Here is a 22,959-nt window from a genome sequence, read left to right on the forward strand (position 1 = left end):
AATAACAAAATGCACAAAATGATCTGGGAATTCACTGCATAGAAAAAAATCTTCTTATAGTCAATGAGTAACTACTGTAAGATTGGTAAATAACATAGGATCATTATAGCATCTGTTAACATTCATCATTTCATCTAATTTTTCCTATTTTGTTTCCCTATGAATAGATTCACTTTAAAAAACAAATTTTAAACTATAACAATAGAACATAGACATATCAAAAAAGCAACCATCTTTAGGAAAAAAAATTGCAGTTGCAATATCTACCTTGAGCTTGTTGGTATATTTATGTTGAAAAACAATTGATTCTAGAGAAACCTAACAAACATACAAGGAATATAAAGTTGCTAGTTTACATATGTATATGTAGAAATTTTAGATATATAATTTAATATGCTTTACTGCCTGAGATCTGTTGGAAGAATCCTCTATTAACCTTGGTCTTCGAATTCTGATAAAGTCTGAGCAAGATTTCTCCACTGCTCCAACCTACTTAAATGTAATTATGTATATGTAATTGCACATGGAATTAAACAGAAAAGAAATATTTTCGCTGGCTCATACTCTTTGCTGTTAAATCATAAATGCATCTAGAAATACAGACAAATATATATAGCTACACAATCCTGAAGATTTTAAATGGAAATTCAAAGAATTAGGGTCATTTGCCTGTCCCAAAATCTATGAATACAAACAGACACACTAACACAGACACACATAAAGGTATTATTTTAGTTAATACACAAGATAGCATATCACAAAAGCAATCCCTGAATCCATCTGGAGATGGTCTTTAAAAACTAAGAATTGTATGTTTAGATTTATGTTCACCTTTACATCACTATTCCCGATCTTGTCTGCTAGTTAGGCTACAGAAAATCCTGGAACTCACCAGTACAAGGTAGTATGCATACAGGGACGCACAATGATGCATTATAAAAAATTTGTCACCAATTACTTTCCAATACAAAATTATAATGGACAAATCTGTAAGAAAGAAAAGTGAGTAAGGTATTACATAAGAAGAAAGTTGCACTGTTTTTCAAATGTATTGAACTCTTTCTCCTGCCAACTCATCACTGTCCACTCTGAGCCCACAGCACTTTGTTCATCCCTCAGTTAGTCTGATTATCTACTTTACCATAAAATCTCTGCTCCTATATGCCTGTCTCATCCAGTCTCCTGTGGCTCCTCTAAGACAAGGGCCAGGTTGTGAGCATCTTTATACCCTCAGAATCTAGCACAAGGCCTGGCATATAGGTTGGTGCAAAAGTAACTGCGATTTTTGCCATTATTTTTAATCACAAAAACTGCAATTACTTTTGTACCAACCTAATCATATGTAATATAATATTTGTTGAAAGCATAAATGAATAACTTGTTTCCAGAGTTAAAATAAACAAAAAATATTATTGAATAGAAATAATTTTAAATAAGCTTAAGTGACTGATTTTTGTCACTACAATAATTCAAACAGAGATAAGATGGTCATAGGGAAGGTACAAAATGACCAACCCATTTATAAAACAAATTGTACAAAAAATATTTTAAAAATAAAAAGGAATGCAATTAAATACTAATTCAAAATAGTGAAGCCACCAAAAACTATAACTATTAAAAAGAAAAACAAAGAAAAAAGCTTACTTCTGCAAATTTTACAAAAACAACACAAAACCATGACTACTGGAACACATTTCAAGAACTCTTGCAAGTGAGGGACCCTGAAAGTTAAACTTCGTTAGTTTCACAGTCATTACACTTAAGAGCCTCATTAGGACAAAGAGGGACCATACCCTTGCTGATAAAAAATGTCCAGGCCTCAGTTGTTTGAGGCATCACTCTGTAACTCTGATCTTCAGTGAGAAACAGAAAACCATTTCATGAAAAGACATTTCATGTTCTAACATCATGGGAGGTATTTTTTTCCTCTGTATGCTTCCTAAATGCTATCTCTCAAATAAACCAAAAGCATAGACTCTGTATTCTTTGTATAAATCCGTGAGTAGTTTACAAAGAATTAGACAATAAAACAACATCTCACATACCAGAAATGAGGTAGCCTGAAGCAATAGCAATATTCACGTTTGCAAGTGATGGACCACCCCTGAAAAAAAAAAAAGGTTCCTTTTTAAAGTATATAGATTATAGATAACCGCTACTTCTTTTTTCTATAGAGATTTAAATATAATGAAATTGCTTTCTATAGATTCTCAACTGGTAAGCTGCCATCTTCAAATAAAATTGCAAACACGCAATGACAGTTTAGCCCAACTGTGACACATTATGTGGTACTGGTGTTAGCAGTAAGATAACTACTGCTGTTATCTTACATAGTAAGATAGTTACAAAGTGAACTACTAGTGAAAGTAACACTATCTAAAATAGCTGAACTACAAATATTTAATAGAAAGATTTAGCACAAGTTGTGCCTTCTTTACAAATTTTGATCTGTAAATATAACCAGGAAAATTTGACCTGGAGTAAATCATGACATAAAATACAAAACTATCAAAAATTATGCTAAAGTTTGATAAGGCAAAACTTGAACAATGAATCAAATGTTTGTTATGAAATTTACTTCCCAAAAGAACTGGTTTTATTTTGCTGATGGTCATGTTAGTAAAATGAAAATGAAAATTTTTTAAAAGCTAGAAATTTTGTAGGTAGACTATTTAAAAACCTAGTCATGGAATTAAATTCACTAAATTAATTCTCTTTGAAAAACAGCATCCCAATGAAAATGTATCAATACTGATATTATTCTTATGGGAATAATTTTATATTTATGAATAGAAAAACGTCCTTGCAGTCAAATGGTGGTGGTCAAAAGAAGAGGCTAAATTGCCCTACATCCCCCGGAGCCCACAACTACCTCATCTCAGTGCAGTGCTTCTTCAAACATGTCTGCTCTCTCAAACTAAGCTGAACTAAGCCTTCTCATATTAACACCAGGAAACAGTTTGCAAAATTTCTGCCATTGGAATGACATTTAAATTTTTCTAAAAGGACCATCTTACATGTTATCCTATTACTGCTGAACACAGTTATTATTAGTGCATTAGTGCTTCAAATCCTGTGATACTAAATTCCCATCACATGGCCATCTGTAACTCTCATCTCTTTGATATCAAATGAGTCAAACATAAATTGGAGACAAAAAAGTCTTAAGTAGATATTATCCAAGTTGACCACCCTATCTCAATAATGATTTATTTTTCTTCAGAACTGTGACTACAATAACTTGGCTTTACTCATTAACACAGTAAAAATGTTTAAATTATCATCATATTCTCCTCGTTTGGGATAACAATTGCTACACTAAGGCAAAATGGCCTTCATTTGTGTTCAAATCTAAAATAAATCATTTAAATGCACTTTGCTGGAATGTCTGAGCACAAGCATTTTAATAAGGCATATACCATCAATACGTTTTCTGTTTCAAAGTAAGTGATGTTCTTATAAATAATTAATATCAAAACATAAATGAAATTGGCAATCTTAGAAAAAGAAACAGCTTACCAAAGTGGATCAGCTTTAGTAGCCTCATCGAATAAGAAAATGTACAGGCCAAAAATACCAACCACCAAAGAATGGCATGTGGATACTACCCTGAAATTAAACAAAATACACACAAAGATTTTAGATTCTTTGCAATAAAATTTAATTCTGACAAGACACAGAACATTCTGAACAAGTTATACCTGGAAGCATTTATATACAGGGGTGGAGTATAATGGAGAGTATAATGCAAAATTGCCATTTCTTGCCATTTAGAAATCCAAAGGCCACAGCTTTACTTTGGAATAAAGAAGGAGGAAGATACCAAGGCCTACAATTTCCTGCTAGAGAACTGGTGAATCACGTATTGGTTAAAAGTTCTAAGACAGATAGATGCATACATGATGATGCAGCTGACAGACTTTTGTGCAGACAGATGGCAACTGGCAAGGCCACTACCCTTGGCTCCAAGCTCCAGCCCCAACAGCATCAATGCAGGATAAGTTTCCTGCTCCAATCAGCTGGAAATGACTTCCAGATCTACTGGCTTTAACAAACTCCATATCCTTAAAACAATTCGAATGTATCATGATATGAAGATTTATTATTGGGAGGCTTCAGTTTTTAAAGTACGTTGACATGCACTATTGCACTTGATTCTTGTAACAAATTTGTAAGAAAGCAAGGGTAGCTATTATTAGTCCCTCTTTATCATTATTATGAAAACATTTCTAAATAGAAAAATTGAGGACCATAAATTTATACGGAAAATTTGTTTTTAAAAGAAACACCCAAGTGAAAACACAATGTTCTCAAGATCCAGGTCAAGTTTTCTTTTATAGAAGGAATAAGTTTAACATAAAAACCATAAGTTTCTATGAATATATCTTGTTAATAAATTTAATGATGTGACTAATTCCCAACCTCTATGTTACTTAAAGAACTATACTTAGGATACTGTGTATTTATCCATACAATAAAGTTTTTTTACCCAACAATTTCAGATTTCTCACATCTTTATTGAGAAGTTCACAAGCAATGAAACTTCCTTTCTTTTCATTAGGATAAAAAATGAGAGGTACAGCAAAATTTTCTCTCTAAAAATTACTGGTGTGCAATAAATTTTTCTCTATAATATAATCCCAAATCTTTAAAAGTAAAATATATCAACTAATATTAGGTTTGGTATCAGAAAATTTCATTGTAACTTCAGAAACCAATATACTTGACCTAATAGTGTGTTACAAAATAGACGTATCATGCTAAATCAGGCCATATTTTAAATAAGCAAAGATTCTCGCTAATTTAAAGGCATTGACCAAGTATCATTTATAATACCTAAGAATCATTTTGAAATGTGAATAATTAATCCAATTTATCTGGTTTACAAGTCTATAATTTTCATGCCAAGAACACCTTGAGCACAGGATAAAAATGTAAATTCCTTGGCCAGGCATGGTGGCTCACACCTGTAATCCCAGCACTTTGGGAGGCCAAGGTGGGCGGGTCACCTGAGGTCAGGAGTTTGAGACCAGCCTGGTCAACATGGTGAAATTCCGTCTCTACCAAAAATACAAAAATTAGCTGGGTATGGTGGTACATGCCTATAATCCCAGCTACTCAGGAGGCTGAGGCACAAGAATCACTTGAACCTGGGAGGCAAAGGTTTCAGTGAGCGGAGATTGCACCACTGTACTCCAGCCTGGGCAACAGAGCAAGACTCTGTCTCAAAAAAAAAAAAATTAAATTCCTTGATATAAAATAAAATACTCCCTCTAAATGGTCATACAGCCCACTCTCTATTGCTATTCAAAAATTATATAAAATTAAAAAATATATAATCTCTCTTACAAACTTGTTTTACTGTTTGGTAACCATAGTCAGAAAGCTCCCTTTTGAAAAACCTAACTTTTTATTTCTGACACTCAGGCCTCAGATTCACTTCTCTTTTGAGATGTTATGTGGTAAATGGAAAGCATTCTAAGCCCTCAGCTGATGGAAATGGTGTATGATTCAGTACAGAAAAGTTAAATATTACTTGGTCCAATCAAATATCTCCCTCTGTAATGAAGAGGAAAAACAAATACCCTGCCCTCACTCATACACTATTCTGTATTAAAAGTCTATACTATAGTTTCAGAAACTTCTGTTAATAAAAATTTTACATTTTATTATTTAAAATCAGATTCCTAGCAAAGGAAAATTTAGATTCCTTAGTATCTAAAAAGAAATTCCAAGATATTACCCTAGATATTGAAAAAAAATTTCAATTTTTTTTCAAAGAGGGTGGAAAAGAAATGTTTGTGCATATAAAGGGATAGCACTCTAAGGAAATGATTAATGACCATTTTAGAATAGCAATTTTAAGTTACTAATCACAAGTAGTGTAAATATTGCCAACAGAAATTATATAGCTCAGTCAAAAAGAGCTAAATTTTAGAGAAACATTTAAAAATTAGTAGTATTTCAACACAATAAGACTTTCGATGTGATAGGTAAGAAAGTGAATATAAGTAATTACGAAAATTTTTTTACATTATAAGATATAACACCTGTAAGTATATACGTTTTCAGAAAAAGTAATTCAGTACAACAATTTCTCACTTTTAATTAAACTGTTGTTTCTCAAGTGGGCATTTCCAGTTATTTTTTTTCCTCCATTTCTTTTTGTACTAGATGGCTCAGACCACTCATTGTTTAGAGACTCTTTCCTGATCACAAGAAAGAATTATGTGTGTTTACCTGTATGTTTCAAACTGGAGGCTGAATTTTAAGACATTTATACATATTTTACTCAAAATACAGCCTCCTTTTCCTACTTTGCACTCTCCACCTCACAGCTTAAGTCCTTTGTAAAAAAAGCTGGAGTGAGAAGCAGGAGCAAACTTGAGAGAAAGAGAAAACACCACTGAATACCTAAATGAATTGTATATAATCCCAGACTTTTTCAAATAGAAACTCAGTTTCCCAAATGGTATTTCCTGTGTCATAGAATGGCAGTGATAAGACTAGATAATGCAAAATATTTTTCAATTTCATTTCATTTTCATCTTGGCTTCCATCTCTCTGTACCCTTCCCTATTTCTCTGACTTGCAGCTACCTAACATTCAAATGCCTTTACCTATCCTAACTACAGGAAAGAGGAAATGAAAATAGTTCAACATTTAATCAGAGAATGTATGTACCCCCTTCTCTTTCCTACCATTCCATCTATCTTCATATGTTAGAAAAGATTTTTTAAAGTAATGGTATCTCTAGTATAACGCATTTGAACAATATTTTTGTGCTAGTCTTCAGACAAAATAATCATACTGCTTATTTTTTGAAAATATGTGGAGAAATAATTCTTGCTTTTTGGGTGAAAAGAACTTTGACATGTATGAACCCGATACCTCACTGTAAAGTGCAAAAAAAAAACAACTAGAGTCTTATTAAATTCACAGTCTGAATCATAAAAGTAGATCCCTGCAAAACAATTTGGTTCAAAGTAAGGGAATTTCAAATCAAATATAACCATTCTCAAATAAATACTCAGACACTGATAGAATTTCTTCAATTTTAAAAGGAAATTTCAATGAAAGATAATTATAGCAAACTTTAGAGACTTGCTGAATCCATTTTATGGTTAGTATTAACTTCAACTAAATAGCAACAACAAAAAATATGGCCATGGCTGCTCTGACTCACTGAGGTTTACAAATGCACAGCAATGTTTGGGGACATAAAATGCTCTAAAGCACGTGAAGAAGTCATCAGAGCCATTTTGTGTTTGAAATCTTCAGAGATTAATAAGTTGTACACATACAAAAAAATTGCAACCAACTTTTTAAAACTCTGGCAGGATGCAGTGGCTCACACCTGTAATCCCAGCACTTTGGGAGGGCAAGGTGGGTGGATCACCTGAGGTCAGGAGTTCGAGACCAGCCTGGCCAACATAGTGAAACCCCGTCTCTACTAAAAACACAAAAATTAGCTTGGCATGGTGGCGCATGCCTGTAATCCCAGCTACTCAGGAAGCTGAGGCAGGAGAATCACTGCAACCTGGGAGGCAGAGGTTGCAGCGAGCCAAGATTGCACCATTGCACTCCAGCCTGGGCGACAAAACGAGACTCTGTCTCAAAAAAATAAATAAACAAATAAAATAAAAATAAAAAATAAAACTCCAGCAGATTTCTATATCAATAGATGTCTAATTCTTTCTCCATTTACTTTTCTGTTTAAAAGAAAAAAACTAAAAAGAAATTTTTATTTTAAAATTATATAACAAAATAATAAATGCTGGAGGGCTCTAAATTATAATGCAAAGTTCATTAAAAGATTCATATGCACTGACTGTACGCTTTGTTCCCTGGTGTGTACAGTTTAACTGCCCCAGGTCTGGCTAAGTTGGCCAATGCTGTATGGTATAAGCTACTCAAAAGTACAACTAATTTTTTCTTCCATCTTCGTTTCCAAAGAATATGTTTGTTATAAATATTTCAAAGAAGAACACGAAAGTACTAGTATTCATCCACAATCAGCTGGAGTCTACTTCATCTTCACATACTTCCTCAGAAACTTAAGTAAATTTCTCCTAACATCTTTCAATATACGAATTCTTAAACTTTTTTTTGCATGAGATCATCTACTTGTTTTTCCTTTTATTCCTAAGATCAAATAAAAATTTGGCCTTACATTAGATCCTAAATGGAATACTTTTTTGAAATATTTTAAATAATTTTATCTCATAAACTAGTTTCTTTTCATCAATTACATTTTCATATGCTTTACCTTGAGTTCCATTCAATCTTCTTTTTGAAGCTGAGACTATTGAAACCTGGAGAAACTTTTGCTGAAAACCAGTAACTTACAAAGTAGAAAAGAAGCTGAAAGGTGAAAAAGCTGGTACAGGTAACACTGATGAACAGTTTTGTGCTGATCTCCATATTTCTTCAACCTGTTAAGATAAATGACAGCTATAAATTGTTATCTCATAATAAACCTAGAGTAATGTTTTTATTTTAAGAAATATGTCTTGTAATTTTAGTAATTTTTAAAATTTAGAACAAATGTGAGAATATAAAGAAACTATAAGAATTTTTTACCTTTTGTATATTTCTTCACCTTTACCATCTATTTGTCATGTATCTTATGTCTGTTTTATCTTAAAGATCTCAATATTAGAGGTGTCATTTATAATTTTAACATCACGATATTCAAAATTATCTAAGTCTTAACATTAACAGGGAATTTCAAGTACTATAAGTAAAAAGTATTCTAATAATAATATTTCAATTAAATTTAGGACAAATCACTTGATTTCTTTATCCCTCAATTTCTCATCTATGATATGAAAGAGTTGGTTGCATAATTTCTAAGGAACAATCAAGCCAAAAATCATAGAACTAACACTGCCTGTAATAGCAAAACAAAAAAAAATCCATAATTAAAAAACTAATTTTGCAGCAGGACAAACAACATTTAAAACAAAATTAAAATCTTAAGAACACAGTCTTAGAAAAGAGCCATTGCACTGTTGAGGCAAGACAATAGGGTCTGGAGGCAGGGAACCTAAGGTCGATTCATACTGACTTCCTAGAACTAAATCAAACAGAAAAGCCCAACTTTACACACCTAAGTAACAAAATAACTGGAGGTTACTCCCTTTGAAAACCCCTCCCTCACTTTTCTGAGTGGCAAATGGAAAACTGAAAGTACCTCTGATTGGTTGCTTTCCACAACCAATCAGACGTTTACATAGGAGTATAACTTTATAACTTCGTTTCAGCCTCTGATTGGTTGCTTTCCCCAACCAATCTGACTGACTGCCAGCCAAGTCTTCCTTTGCATAGAAGTGTAACTTCCCCTCCCCCCGCCACGCCCCCAACCCCACCTCCAGATAGAGTCTTGCTGTGTCCCCCAGGCTAGAGTGCAGTGGTGCGATAGATCTCAGCTCACTGCAACCTCCGCCTCCCGGGTTCAAGCAATTCTGCTGCCTCAGCATCCCGAGTGGCTGGGATTACAAGCACGCACCACTACACTCGGCTAATTTTTGTATTTTTAGTAGAGACGGGGTTTCACCATGTTGGCCAGACTGGTCTTGAACTCCTGACCTCGTGATCCGCCCACCTCAGCCTCCTAAAGTGTTGGGATTACAGGCGTGAGGCACCACACCCGGCCTAGACTGTGGGCCATTACTTCATTTGCATGGGGTGTACAACAAGTGGCCAATGGGAAACCTGTAGCAGGTATTTAGGCCCTAGAAAATTCTATAACCGGGCTCTTGAGCACCTATGGTAGGACCCACTCCCACCCTGTGGAGTGTACTTTCATTTTTAATAAATCGCTACTTTTGTTGCTTCATTCCTTCCTTGCTTTGTTTGTGCATTTTGTCTAATTCTTTGTTCAAAATGCCAAGAACCTGAACACCCTCTACCGCTAACACTGTCACTGCACAAATGAGAATTTAACTTTTAAAACATGCTCTTCAATCACACACATTCTTGGAGCGAAAGGCCTGCAGGGCTTTTTATCCCTTAAAAAAAAAAAAAAAAAAGAAGATTTTTATAAAAGAGCTTCAGGTCTTAACAATCGAGTTAGCAGAAAGAATAGTACTATGCATATATGCACACTCAAAGTGTGTTTTCTATCTCATTGAGCTGAACTTTATTTGGCTCCTAAAAATCTTAGGAACATTCAGAGCAAAAAAAAGGCACTAAAGCATTTGCTCATATCCAGCAAATACAGCATTTCTATGGCTCCATCTTTGATAAAGCTGATTCTCAAATGAAAAGGAAATAAATCAATACACATTTCCAGCTGCCTAATGCAAAGAAAGAAAGTCACCTACTGAAGTCAATTCACCACAGAAAAGCCAAGTCATTGACTGCACTAGCAATAACCCCACTTCATTCCCTTCCGACCAGGATATCGTAATAAGAATCAGTCTCCCACAGGGCCCCTTCCGTCAGAATTCATATGTCTATAATGAATTCTTTCCTCATTCTTTGTGTGCGTGTGTGTGTGGGGGGGGGGGGTGTGTACTTGGTAAAAATATTGATATTACAATTCTTCTCTATGAGACTCCATTAACTTTACTGCTCTTTTACTTTTTAATTCAACATATGTTTATTGGGTATTAAAATTTTAATTTGTGGTTTTTTAGCCTAGGTTTAATATTAACCAAACAATACATAAAAGTTTTGTACATAAATTAAGTATCACCATAATTTGCTAAGTGGGATGTAAGGAGAATAATGCTTTTCTAAGATTAAAGCAAATAGGTATCTGGAGGCCAGATGGACACAAAATTGGAAAAAAAATATAATGAGTAATCAGAAGAGAATGGAGAATCTAATCTTAAATGTGAAGAGGTTTCCCCTGAAGACTTTCGTATGCTCTCTGCTGATCCTAGAGCAGAAGGTGGGCATGGGCTGCTCTTTTAGTTTGTTAAAATTCAATGTATACAAAGCATTTATTTCATGAATGTTAAAAGGTGTCATAAAACATATCATACCTTATCCATTTTATGAATTGTTCATTTAACTAATGTATTTAAAAGCACTCAAACAATTCACGATTAAAAAATGTATCATCCCACCGTCCCCCAAAAATCGAGTTTTTAAGTCTTTGTTATACTGGATGAATATTATATTTTGAACAGAATTATTATCAGGTAAGACTTTGGGATATATGTTGAGAGTCTCCCTTTGGAAAAATGTTTCATTTAAAACTAAATAAAGAGCTCCATATATTCAAGCTGTGACTTCCATTAAAAGCTCAACAGATAGAAGCCAATTAAATTGTTCTACTCTCAGCTTTGCCTCTTAGTAAACAGCTGCTTGCTTAATCAGTCATGCCAAATCAAGAACTAATCTAGAGATCTTCACAAATTTCCCCAGAAAACCAAGGCTTCTGGTAGGAAGCAGCTACCCCGTTCATTCACTTTAATGCATGAATCAGGCAAGAAAAATGGTAAAAAATGATAAAACCAAAGGATGCTCATTACTAACACATATTAAGGGCCTGCGAGAGTTTGGTGATTATTAAGTACAGGAATATACAGTAAAACTGGAAAAGCAGACCTACTTCATATACCTCTACAGGTAGCTAGTAGCCGGCAGAAGGCTGGGATACTATTTGGCCTAGCAAAGAGCAGCTGAAACAGATAAGGGAAATACTTCTGTAGCAATTTACAAGAGCGTCTAGACATGAACTCTACAATATAATTAGTCCATCTTGATTCACAGGAATTGTGAACATCAAAGAAACTTTTCCAGAGACCTGTTGAATTAAATAATGTTTATACTTTTCATTCAAGATGGTTTACATAAACTTTAATTGACATTGATTTCTTGGTAGGGAAAAACATGAAAAGGTCTGAAGTACAGTCATGCACTGCATAACGATGTTTCAGTCAATGACAGACCACATATACAATGATGGTCTCATAAGATTATAATGGAGCTGAAAATTCCTATCACCTAGAGACGCTGTAGCCATCATAACACCGCAGCGCAACACATTACTCGTGTGTTTGGGGTGATGCTGGTGTAAATAAACCTACTGCACTGACGGTCATATAAAAGTTTAGCACATACAATTATGTGCAGTACATAATAGTTGACAATGATAATAAATGACTATGTTACTGGCTTATGCATTTACTACACTATACTTTTTATCATGATTTTACAGTGTATTCCTTCTATTTATTAAAAAAACACACACACAATTAACTGTAAAACAGCCTCAGGAAAGTCCTTCAGGAGGCAGTCCAGAAGAAGGCATTGTTCTCATAGGAGATGACAGCTCCATGTGTGTTATGACCCCTGAAGACCTTCCAGTGAGACAAGATGTGGAGGTGGACGACAGTGATATTGATGGTTCTGACAGACCTAGGCTAATGTGTGTGTCTGAGTCTTAGTTTTTAACAAAAAAAGTAATAAAATAATAATAACATAATTGTAAAAACAGAAGAAAGCTTATAAAATAAGGATATAAAGAAAATCTTTTTCTACAGCCATACAATGGGTTTGTTTTCAGATAAGTGTTATTAAAAAGAATCAAAGGCTGGGTGCAGTGGCTCACGCCTGTAATCCCAGCACTTTGGCAGGCCGAGGCTGGTGGATCACCTGAGGTCAGGTGATCAAGACCAGCCTGGTCAACATGGTGAAACCCCGTCTCTACTAAATATACAAAAAATTAGCCGGGCATGGTGGCACGCGCCTGTAGTCTCAACAACTCGGGAGGCTGAGGCAGGAGAATCACTTGAACCTGGGAGACGGAGACTGGAGTAAGCCAAGATCACGCCACTGCACTCCAGCCTAGGTGACAAGAGTGAAACTGTCTCAAAAAAAAAAAAAAAAAAAAAAAAAAAATCAAAGGTTTAAATCAAAAAGTTTATAAAATAAAAAAGAAACTAAGCTAAGGTTAATTTATTGAAGAAAGAAATTTTTAAAATCAATTTAGTGTAGCCTAAGTGTACAGTGTTTATAAAGCCTACAGTAGTGTTCAGTAATGTCTTAGCCCTCCACATTCACTCACTCACTGATTCACCTAGAGCAACTTCTAGTCCTGCAAGCTCCATTCACAGTAATTGCTCCACAGAGGTGGTGTAACATTTTTTATCTTTTTTTTTTTTTTTTTTTTGACACAGGTTCTCACTCTGTCATCCAGGCTGGAGTGCAGTGGCACAATAAGAGCTCACCATAACCTCAAACTTCTAGGCTCAAGTGATCCTCCCGCCTCAGCCTCCCACATAGCCACCACATCCAGCTCTTTTTTTTTTTTTTTTTTTTTTTTTTTTTTGTAGAGACTGGGTCTCACTATGTTGCCCAGGATGGTCTCAAAGTCCTGGCCTCAAGTGATCCTCCCACCTCAGCCTCCCAAACCACTGGGATTACAGGTATCAGCCACTGTGCCTAGTCCAATTTTTAATCTTTTATACTACAGTTTTTAACTGTACCTTTTCTATGTTTAGATACACAAATACTTGGCATTGTATAGCATCTGTCTACAGTATTCAGTACAGTAAATGCTGTACAGGTTTGTAGCCTAGGAGCAACAGGTTATGTCATATAACCTAGGTGTTGTGGTAGGCTATTCCATCTAGGTTTGTGTTAAGTGCACTCTATGATGTTCACACAATGATAAAATTGTGTTAAGGACACATTTCTTAGAATATATCCCCATTGTTAAGCAATGCATGACTGTACATGTCTTAACTATCAGCTATGAGAGCCCTTCCCTTCCAGCAGGAGGACTCCCAGAGACAGGGCCCTGGGAAACAGCACTGCCAGGGCTAATTCAGTCTTCACATCAAAAAACAGTCCATCCATCTGTCTCTGGTCCACCATAAGCCAGGCACTGTGCTGGAATACAAAATAGGGAGACATGCTTACAGCCAGTAGGGATACAAAGAAATTGATCCTCATCACACAAAGTGGTAAGTGTAGGGTGCTAAGGGAATGCTCCCTGCTTTCCAAGGAATAAATACCCAGGAGAGGTAACACAGAACAGTGAGGAGGTATCCAAAAGTAAACCAAGAGGACATCTTCTCTTCTATTAAAATCTCAATAAGATGCTTTGAGGCTGGAGCCCAAAAGACTCAGTTCTCAGCCGGGCTCATGCCTGTAATTCCAGCACTTTGGGAGGCCCAGGTAGGAGGACTTCTTCAGGCCAGGAGTTCAAGACCAGCCTGGACAACATTAACAAGACCCCGTCTCTACAAAAAATAGAAACATTAGCTGAGTGTGGTAGCACATTCCTGTAGTCCCCACTACTCAGGAGGCAGAGATGGGAGGATCACTTGAGCCCAGGAGATGGAGGCTACAGTGAGTTATGATTGTGTACCAGGGCACTCCAGCCTGGGTGACCATGCAAGACCCTGTTTCAGAAAGAAAGAGAAGGAAGAAAGGGAGGGAGGGAGGGAAAGAGAAAAGAAGACGAGGAGGGAACGAAGAACAGAGAGGAAGAAGGAAGAGGGGATGAGGGGAAGAAGGGGCAATTTTAAAGGAAATTGACTTTAGAAAAAAACAGACTCAGTTCTAGTAAGTGAGGTTAGGATTACCAGCCCCTCCCCACCAAAACACGATCACGCACTCATTTCCCCCATTTGTGATTCCTTTGCAAATACAGGGATTCCTTAGAGAATATATCAAATACCAGTGCCACTTCCATGCACATACATAACCCCTCTCCTTCATTTTCTGATATAATCCCCCAGTGAGAACCACTGCTGGAGTGTTTTGCAGTAAAAATCCCTAAAAAGAAGGGGATGGGTCTGTGTGTTTGTCTTTAAGGGCAGCAAAGAAGGGGGAAGCTGGGAAGAATGCCCCAATTATGCTTAGCATTCCTTTTCCCATCCCTGGCAAGCTCCCTTTCCTATTTCCTACATTGATTCCAAATATTCACTGCTCTCAAATCTCTAGTTCTCCCTCTTAAAATAGATGAGGTTTCTTCCCATTTGGCCAAGAAAATGAAGGCGATCAGGCATAAACACCTTTAACCTGGCAATGTTTACTACCTCCCCCCAACCCCCACTACCTGCACCTCTTCTCTGCATACTATAGGTTCTGCCTGGCTATGCACCCTGCACCTTCAACACTGCTTATACTGTGTGCAACTAGATTTCACCACCCGCCATGCACCAGCCCTGAATGGTCAGCCACCCTCTGGATGGGCTCCATTTGTGCATCCAGAGGCCCCGCAGGTTCTACTTGGCCCAAGTTGAACTTAATCCCAACCAGCGCTTCTCTGTGGTGCCATACCTCAATGAATGACATGGACATCCACAACACTGCCCCATCTTCCAACCTGGAACAGCTCAGTCATCCTTGATTCCTTCCTATACCTTACCTCCACAAATAACTGACCAACAAATCCTGGTAGATTGGAGAATACCAAGTGAAGGATACCTTGATTCCAGCAAAGTTCTGAAAGTTTCTCATGATAGCCTTATGAAAAATACCAAAAAAAGTGGCTAGATTAACAAAGTTAGTGAGCCCAAGAGCTAGCTGAAAACTAGAAGCAGCATGTAAATTAATGATCCAAAGTAGAATTGAGAAATATCTCCTGATATTTTATACGATTTTCTCTTTTTTGGTCCTGTTTTAGCAAATATTTTTTGTAAATATTTGTATGTTTACTTAAGCTGCATATAACACAGAGGTGGGAAAGACAGCTAATACATTAAGTAAACACAATCAGGTCTTGAAATTATCTTGATTAGACGAAATAATGAATCCCAATCATAAAGGCAAAATATAATAAAATTTTTAAAGGCAATACCAAAGTATAGGACTTGGCATAATGGCCATACACACAAGACCTTAGCATTGTAAGTGACACAAATCAATGAAAGACAACAGTATAATGACGATACTAAACACACACAAAAAAAACAAATTTCAGGCTCATTTATACTCAGAAAGAGTGGAAGTGCATCTTTTGATCAAGCACCAGTCCCATATACTCCCAATTAATTACATACCAAAGTACCTTTAGAGTGGTGTAAAGATGGTAATCTTATCATGTCATAAAGAGCCAAGAGGCTGAGTAATGTTAGCTTGGGAACAAGATTTCTTAAAAAAAAAAAAAAAAAAAAAAAAAACTTCAAAACTTGAGAGCAGGCCGGGCTCAGTGGGTCATGCCTGTAATCCCAGCACTTTGGGAGGTCAAGGCCAGTGGATCACCTGAGACCAAAAGTTCAAGACCAGCCTTTTGCAACATGGTGAAACCCTACCTCTACAAAAAAAAAATACAAAAATTAACCAGGTGTGGTGGTGCACGCCTGTAATCCCAGCTACCGGGAGGCTGAGGTGGGAGAATCACTTGAGCCCAGGAGGCGGAGATCACATTACTGCATTCCAGCCTGGGTGACAGAATGAGACCCTGTCTCAAAAACAAAACAAAATGAACTTGAGAGCATTCCTTGAACATTTAAAGAAGTGTTGTGGCTGGGCATGGTAGCTCACACCTGTAATCTCAGCACTTTCGGAGGCCAAGGTGGGTGGATCACTTGAGGTCAGGAGTTCAAGACCAGCCTAGCCAACATGGTGAAATCCCGTCTCTACTAAAAATACAAAAATTAGCCGGGCATGGTGGTATGCGGCTGTTGTCCCAGCTACTTGGGGGGCTAAGGCACAAGAATCACCTGAACCTGAAAGACAGAGGTTGCAATAAGCCGAGATCATGCCACTGCACTCCAGCCTGGGCGACAGAGGAAGACTCTGTCTCAAAAAAAAAAAAAAAAGTATACAAAAAAATGAGAGCAGGAACTTATTCTGCATTACTCAAAATGACACAAGTGGGCAGTTTAACTTAACCACCCTCTAGCCCTTTAGAAGTGTCCAAGTGTCTATCAAGGAAGTGGTAAAAGAACAGCTGGGAGGGTTGTCTGCAGAAGGCAGGGGCCCTAGTCTAACTTTCAGAGGACTCAGCATACAAGATTTGGGGTCTAAAATTGAACTTAATTTTGGTATTCAGAAAGACAATTCCTATTACATTAACTTCTCAACATTCTATCAGATATGTTAAAAATAATAATTTCACAGGGAAGGAAACGTTAAGTAGATATACCATCATGGGAAGTACACAGGCACAAAGTCTTGATTTTGAGTCTCAGTTCTGCCACTTGCTAGCTGCGGAGCCTTAGAAAAATTACTAAACTTGCCTTAACAGAACCTCAGTTTCCTCATCTGTAAGACAGAAATATCAACAGTACTAGCCTGGCATGGTTGTAATAGGAAATAAATGATATAATGTTTCTTGGGCACTTAGAACAGTACTCAGCATATGGTATGCACCTAGTCTCTGCTTCTACCACCATCCACCTCCAGCAGCACACAGGACATACAATCTCTGGGCCTGTTGTCACTCTAGTCAAGGAAAATAAAACCATCCTACAGCCACCAGGTCTAGACACCTAACTCATGCCTGTTTTCATCAGGCAACACTTAAAATGTAGGCAGTGCCCACTGCAGAGATCTATCCTCTACCACTTGAGTACCGCTGTTTTGCTTCAAAGTTCCTTTCCAGCCCATCACCCTCTCCACCTCCCACAACCTTCCTCTAGGTCCCTTGGAACTGCTGCTCTACACCCAGAAAGTAGTGTCATATCCTTGGCCTCTCCTCTGACTATGCTGAAGACACCCCTCTTCTCCTGCAACCCTCTCAAGTAGCAGCTGCCCAGCCTCTCACACTCTGGAGTCAGGAGACGGCCTTGGCACCTCTGCCCCTTCAGGCCTTATTTCTCCATTCCCCTGCCCACTGCAGACACCCATATCCTTTTTAGGGTCCTGCCATTCAGTTACACCACCCTCCTCCTTTCCTCACTGTTATATTCTAATCTCCCAATCACTTCTGCTGACTCAAAGACATTAGCCCTGGCTCACTGATGTTGTCAAGCCCTGCCATATTCCTGCCCATTTGTTGGCTCCGCATCTCCTAGACGACCCAGTCCATTATCTTCACCTGGAATGGCATGTCTTCCATGCCACCTTACCCATCCATGAAACTTTATTGTCCCCTATGCATCGTTTTCTGCCTCGAAAATAACACTTCAAGTATTCCCTTTGTTGACCAGGGCCTTCTTTCCTTCAAGCTGTGCAGTATTACAACATTATCAGTCCACTGACCTCTCAGCAAGCCCTATTCTGCTTCTACATCCCTCTTTAATCAGCTTACATCCCAAAGTCCATCATTTCCACAGCACTCTAACACCCAAATTCCCTTTCCGTTGCCAAGGGTTGACAAAATCCTAATCCTGGATATGCCCAACTATTTACTCAGCAATGAGTCCAGAACAATCAGAGCTCTGTTGCAGAAAGTCACACATGAGAAGGTTGAAGCCAGTGTGTGAGAATTACAGAGGGATCAGACAGCCCTCAACACTGCCCTACACTCCAACCATTTGCCACTCCAACCAACCCTCTCAGAGTCCACAATAAAATTCCCAAATTGTCCCTATTCTTTTCAAAATACCATCCATCTACCCCATTCTCAGCAGATGACCCCCATCCTACTTCACAAAAAAGTAGAAGCCAACGTATGAAAACATTCAATATCCCACACTACCGACTATACAAACTACCTCCATCTGTAACTATCTGTCTTCCCATCTAAGGTCAACCTCTCTAACTTGTGTACTTTAGATCCATCCTTTCTGGCCTTCTTGGGAATCTTTTGCTCCACATTATCCTTTACTCTCTCCCTCTCAAATGGCTCTTTCTATTGGCTTTTTTTTTTTAATTATACTTTTAAGTTTTAGGGTACATGTGCACAATGTGCGGGTTTGTTACATATGTATACATGTGCCATGTTGGTGTGCTGCACCCATTAACTCGTCATTTAACATTAGGTATATCTCCTAATGCTATCCCTCCCCCCTCCCCCAACCCCACACGGATACAGGAAGGGGAACATCACACACCGGGGTCTATTGGCTCTTAAACAGGCTCCCGTTCTCAGCAAAAACAAATATCAACAGATTTACAACCTCTTCTTCAATCCTCTTTTTCCATAAAGTTTCTCTCTCTTGCTTGAATTTTTACACTTGCGCTCTCTCTCTCTCCACTCCTTTACAGACAAAGTTCTAGAAATATTTGCCTGTATTCTGTCATCATTTCTCATCTGACACTTCACCACACCCCACTGTTGTCCCCATCCGCATCACTCTCCTGGAATAGCTGTTGCTAAGGTTAACAATGACTCTATGTGCAGCTTTCATGTTATCTGACCTCTCCGCAACATCAGATGCTGACCATTTTCTCCTTGAAATGCATTCTTCCTGTACTTCCATAACACCACACTTCCTCTGCCCAGCTACTAAATAACAGAGTTCTTTAAGACTCCAGACCATCTTCTATCTACTTGTTTCCTATGTGATTTCACCTACACCTGTGGCTTCAGTTACCACTCAGATGTAGAAAAATCTAAAGTCTAAATATTCATCCTAGATCTCTCCTCTGAGCTAATGTATATAGCCTACTGCTACTTGATATTACTACACAGTGTCTCAAAGGCTTCTCAAACCAAGCTCATAACCTGACCCCTACACTTGGTCCTCAGCTAGGTTCTTCATCTCAGTGAATGGTTATCACCAAATATCTGAGTCGGTTTTGTGTTGCTGTAACAGAACATCTGAGACTGCATATTTTTTTTTTATTTGAGATGGAGTCTCACTCTGTCACCCAGGCTGGAGTGCAATGGTGCAATCTCGGCTCACTGCAACCTCCACCACCTGGGTTCAAGCGATTCTCGTGCCTCAGCCTCCAGGATAGCTGGGATTACAGAAGTGTGCTACCACGCCCAGCTAATTTTTTTGTATTTTTGGTAGAGACAGGGTTTCACTATGTTGGTCGGGCTGGTCTCGAACTCCTGGCCTCTAGTGATCCACCCACCTTGGCCTCCCAAAGTGCTGGGATTACAGGTGTGAGCCACCACGCCCGTCCGGGACTGTATAATTTATAAAGGAAAAATAGGTTTATTTAGCTCACAATTCTGCAAGTTGAGAAGTTCAAGGGCATGGGCATGGCCCTGGCTTCTGGCAGAAACTTTTGTACTAAGTCATAATATAGTGGAGAAGGTCAAAGGGGGAAGCAGGTATGTGTGAAGAGACAAAACCCGGGTGGCATCCTGGCTTTATAATAACCCACTCTCAAAGGAACCAATCCACTCTTGCCAAAATGAGAACTCACTACTATAAGAATGGCACCAAGCCACTCATGAGGGATCTGCCCCCAGGATTCTAACACCTCTCACTAGGCCCCACCTCCCAACATCAATACACTGTGGATCAAATTTCAACATGAGTTTTGATGGCGACAAACCATAGTCAACCTATTGCACCATACATTCAGATCTGACAGCCAGAAACCCAGGAGTCACCCTTGATAACCTGCTTACTGCACCTTCCAACTCTGCCACCATATTCAATCTACCCCCAAGTCCAATAGATTATACTTCTTAAATAACTATCAAAAAGATGCATTTTCTTCTCAAGCTACTATCATCACATTTCTGGACTGTCTCCAAACTGGAGGGCTCCAGGAGAATCTTTTCTAAAAGCCATCTCTGATCATGTCACTTCCTTACCTACCCTCATCTTAAAACCTTAATTTGTTTTTCAATGCTCTTATGAGAAGGACTCCACCTTCTCCAGCCTCAGTTGGCACCTGCCCTCACTTACTGCATTCCAGCTAACATGGCCTTCTTTCTCTTCCTTAAAGATGCCATGTTCCCTTCTTCCACAACGCCTGTGCACATCCTATTCCCTAACTCCCATCCATAACCCTCCACTCCCAAGTTCACATCCATGCTTCTTCAGCTGTCTTCTCTGAGCTCTGTCAACAGATTAATTCCCCCATTACCTGCCCTCATGCTGCATGTCCCTCTCCTTTACAGCTGCGACTTAAACAGACATTTCCTTCTCACAGTGGAATGTACGCCGCATAAGGGTGGGAAATACGGCATTTTTCCCCTCAACATTAAATCTCCATGCACAACACAATGTCTTCCATGTAATTTATGCTCACTAAATATGTTAAATAAAACAGTTATAATAACAGACATATTCTTACATGTGCTTTCCATTCTGCTAGTGTTATAGATTCCTGTTTTACCACGGTAATCACAATACTAGAAAAGGAATTTTCTGAACTGACAACCATAGTATTACAGCATGAAAGTATACTGACTTCAAAAGTATTCTCACCTCCAAATATGTCCAACAGCAAAAAGTACTGTTATAAATGGAGTATATTTATCTACTGTAAACTCCTTTTAACATGATATACATTCAGAAGTTTCATGTATAACATGTAATTGTACTTTAACATTCTTATCAACTGCAGAAGTACTATTTGTTGACTTATTTACCACTACCAGTAGTCCTAACACTCTAGGATGTAAAAGTCTCTACCTGCAAACTCTAAGTCATTTGTAAATAAGCACATCACTGCAGAAGATGAGCTATTTACCAAGCCAAAGAAACAAATAAAAAACCCTGGCCAAAAAAGGCATACCATCCTACACCCATTCTGAGTTTTGTTTGCATTTTCATATAGGTGGTACACTGTAATTATGTATCTCAACATTGATAAAATGTCAAAAAATGACCAAAGACACTGAAATCTTAGTAAAGAATAACTGTCGGGCCGGGCACGGTGGCTAACGCCTGTAATCTCAGCACTTTGGGAGGCCGAGGCCGGTGGATCACAACATCAGGAGTTCGAAACCAGCCTGGCCAATATGGTAAAACCCCGTCTCTACCAAAAATACAAAAAATTAGCTGGGTATGGAGGCACGTGCCTGTAGTCCCAGCTGCTCGGAAGGCTGAGACAGGAGAATCGCTTGAACCCAGGAGGCGTAGGTTGCAGTGAGCCGAGATAGAACCACTGAACTCCAGCCTGGCAACAGAGCAAGATTCCGTCTCAAAAAAAAATAAATTAAATAAATAAAATAAAGAAAAAGAATGTCAACTACTCAATTTTGACTTTTCAATCATGTAAAAATTGTTAAGCATCTACAAGAATGTATATAAAGCTCTCAGCTAACTGCAGTTATAGTTTTTGCTTTTTGTTGTTTAATTGTATGTGAAGAGACATATAGGGAAAAAGACTTAGGAGGATAAGATGAAGAAAATGTTCCACCTCTTTTTCTTTTCTGAGCATCAAGTTGAAGAACCATTATCATGAGTGCAAAAGTCTACAGGAAGCCAGCTTGCATAAAAGTCAACCCAATTTCTATAAATTCTCTAATACTCATGGTACTGCTTTTTAAATTGAACCAAATGGGAGGAAAAGAAGACCAAGCTAGGGAAGGTGAAGAAGCTCTATGTTCATATAATTAAGTTACACTCCCTTTCTTGAGACAGAATCTCACTCTGTTGCCCAGGCTGGAGTGCAATGGCACGATCTCGGTTCACTGCAACCTCTGCCTCCTAGGTTCAAGCTATTCTCGTGTCTCAGCCTCCTGAGTAGCTGGGATTACAGGCGCCCACCATCACACCCGGCTGATTTTTGTATTTTTAGTAGAGGCAGGGTTTCACCATGTTGGTCAGGTTGGTCTCGAACTCCTGACCTCAGGTGATCCACTGGCCTTGGCCTCCCAAAGTGCTGGAATTACAGGCGTGAGCCACCGCGCCTGGCCTGTTACTCTTCCTTTCAAAGACAAATGATATTACTTAAGGTTTAACAAAGCATTGCTCATGACTATAGAAGAGATTTCTCTATGGTTCCTCTCTGTCGACTAAAATACTGAACTCTGAAAAAGGGTATCCTTTATATTTTTATTCTCTATTTCCTATTTCTTCAGCCCTGACTCCTCCAAGAGTACATAACAGAGTTCAAGTTAAAGAGAAACTGATCAATTCTGCCTGCTACAGACCCTGGCAACTGACACCTCCTTGAAACAATCTTTTTGGATTACAGATTGTTTTGATTATAACAAAGGACAAAATATTTAAGCTTAACTTTTCA

General features: G+C 38.0%; 1 protein-coding gene across 9 annotated transcripts in view; it reads right to left on the reverse strand.

Annotated features, from left to right (window-relative positions):
* The window catches only part of TLCD4 (TLC domain containing 4), a 178,809-nt gene that overhangs the window by 107,797 nt on the left and 48,053 nt on the right, over window positions 1–22,959 (reverse strand). For all 9 annotated transcript variants that reach the window (XM_054485831.2, XM_063652741.1, XM_063652738.1 and 6 more), the window contains 4 exons: window positions 8,270–8,435; window positions 3,520–3,609; window positions 2,046–2,104; window positions 893–987 (listed from right to left, as the gene is read on the reverse strand). In XM_054485831.2, coding sequence (XP_054341806.1) covers window positions 893–987; window positions 2,046–2,104; window positions 3,520–3,609; window positions 8,270–8,424 — 399 coding nt within the window. In that variant the 5' untranslated portion in view covers window positions 8,425–8,435. The remainder of the gene's footprint in view (window positions 1–892; window positions 988–2,045; window positions 2,105–3,519; window positions 3,610–8,269; window positions 8,436–22,959) is intronic.

Source organism: Pongo pygmaeus, chromosome 1 (assembly GCF_028885625.2).
Source record: "Pongo pygmaeus isolate AG05252 chromosome 1, NHGRI_mPonPyg2-v2.0_pri, whole genome shotgun sequence".
Classification (NCBI taxonomy): domain Eukaryota; kingdom Metazoa; phylum Chordata; class Mammalia; order Primates; family Hominidae; genus Pongo; species Pongo pygmaeus.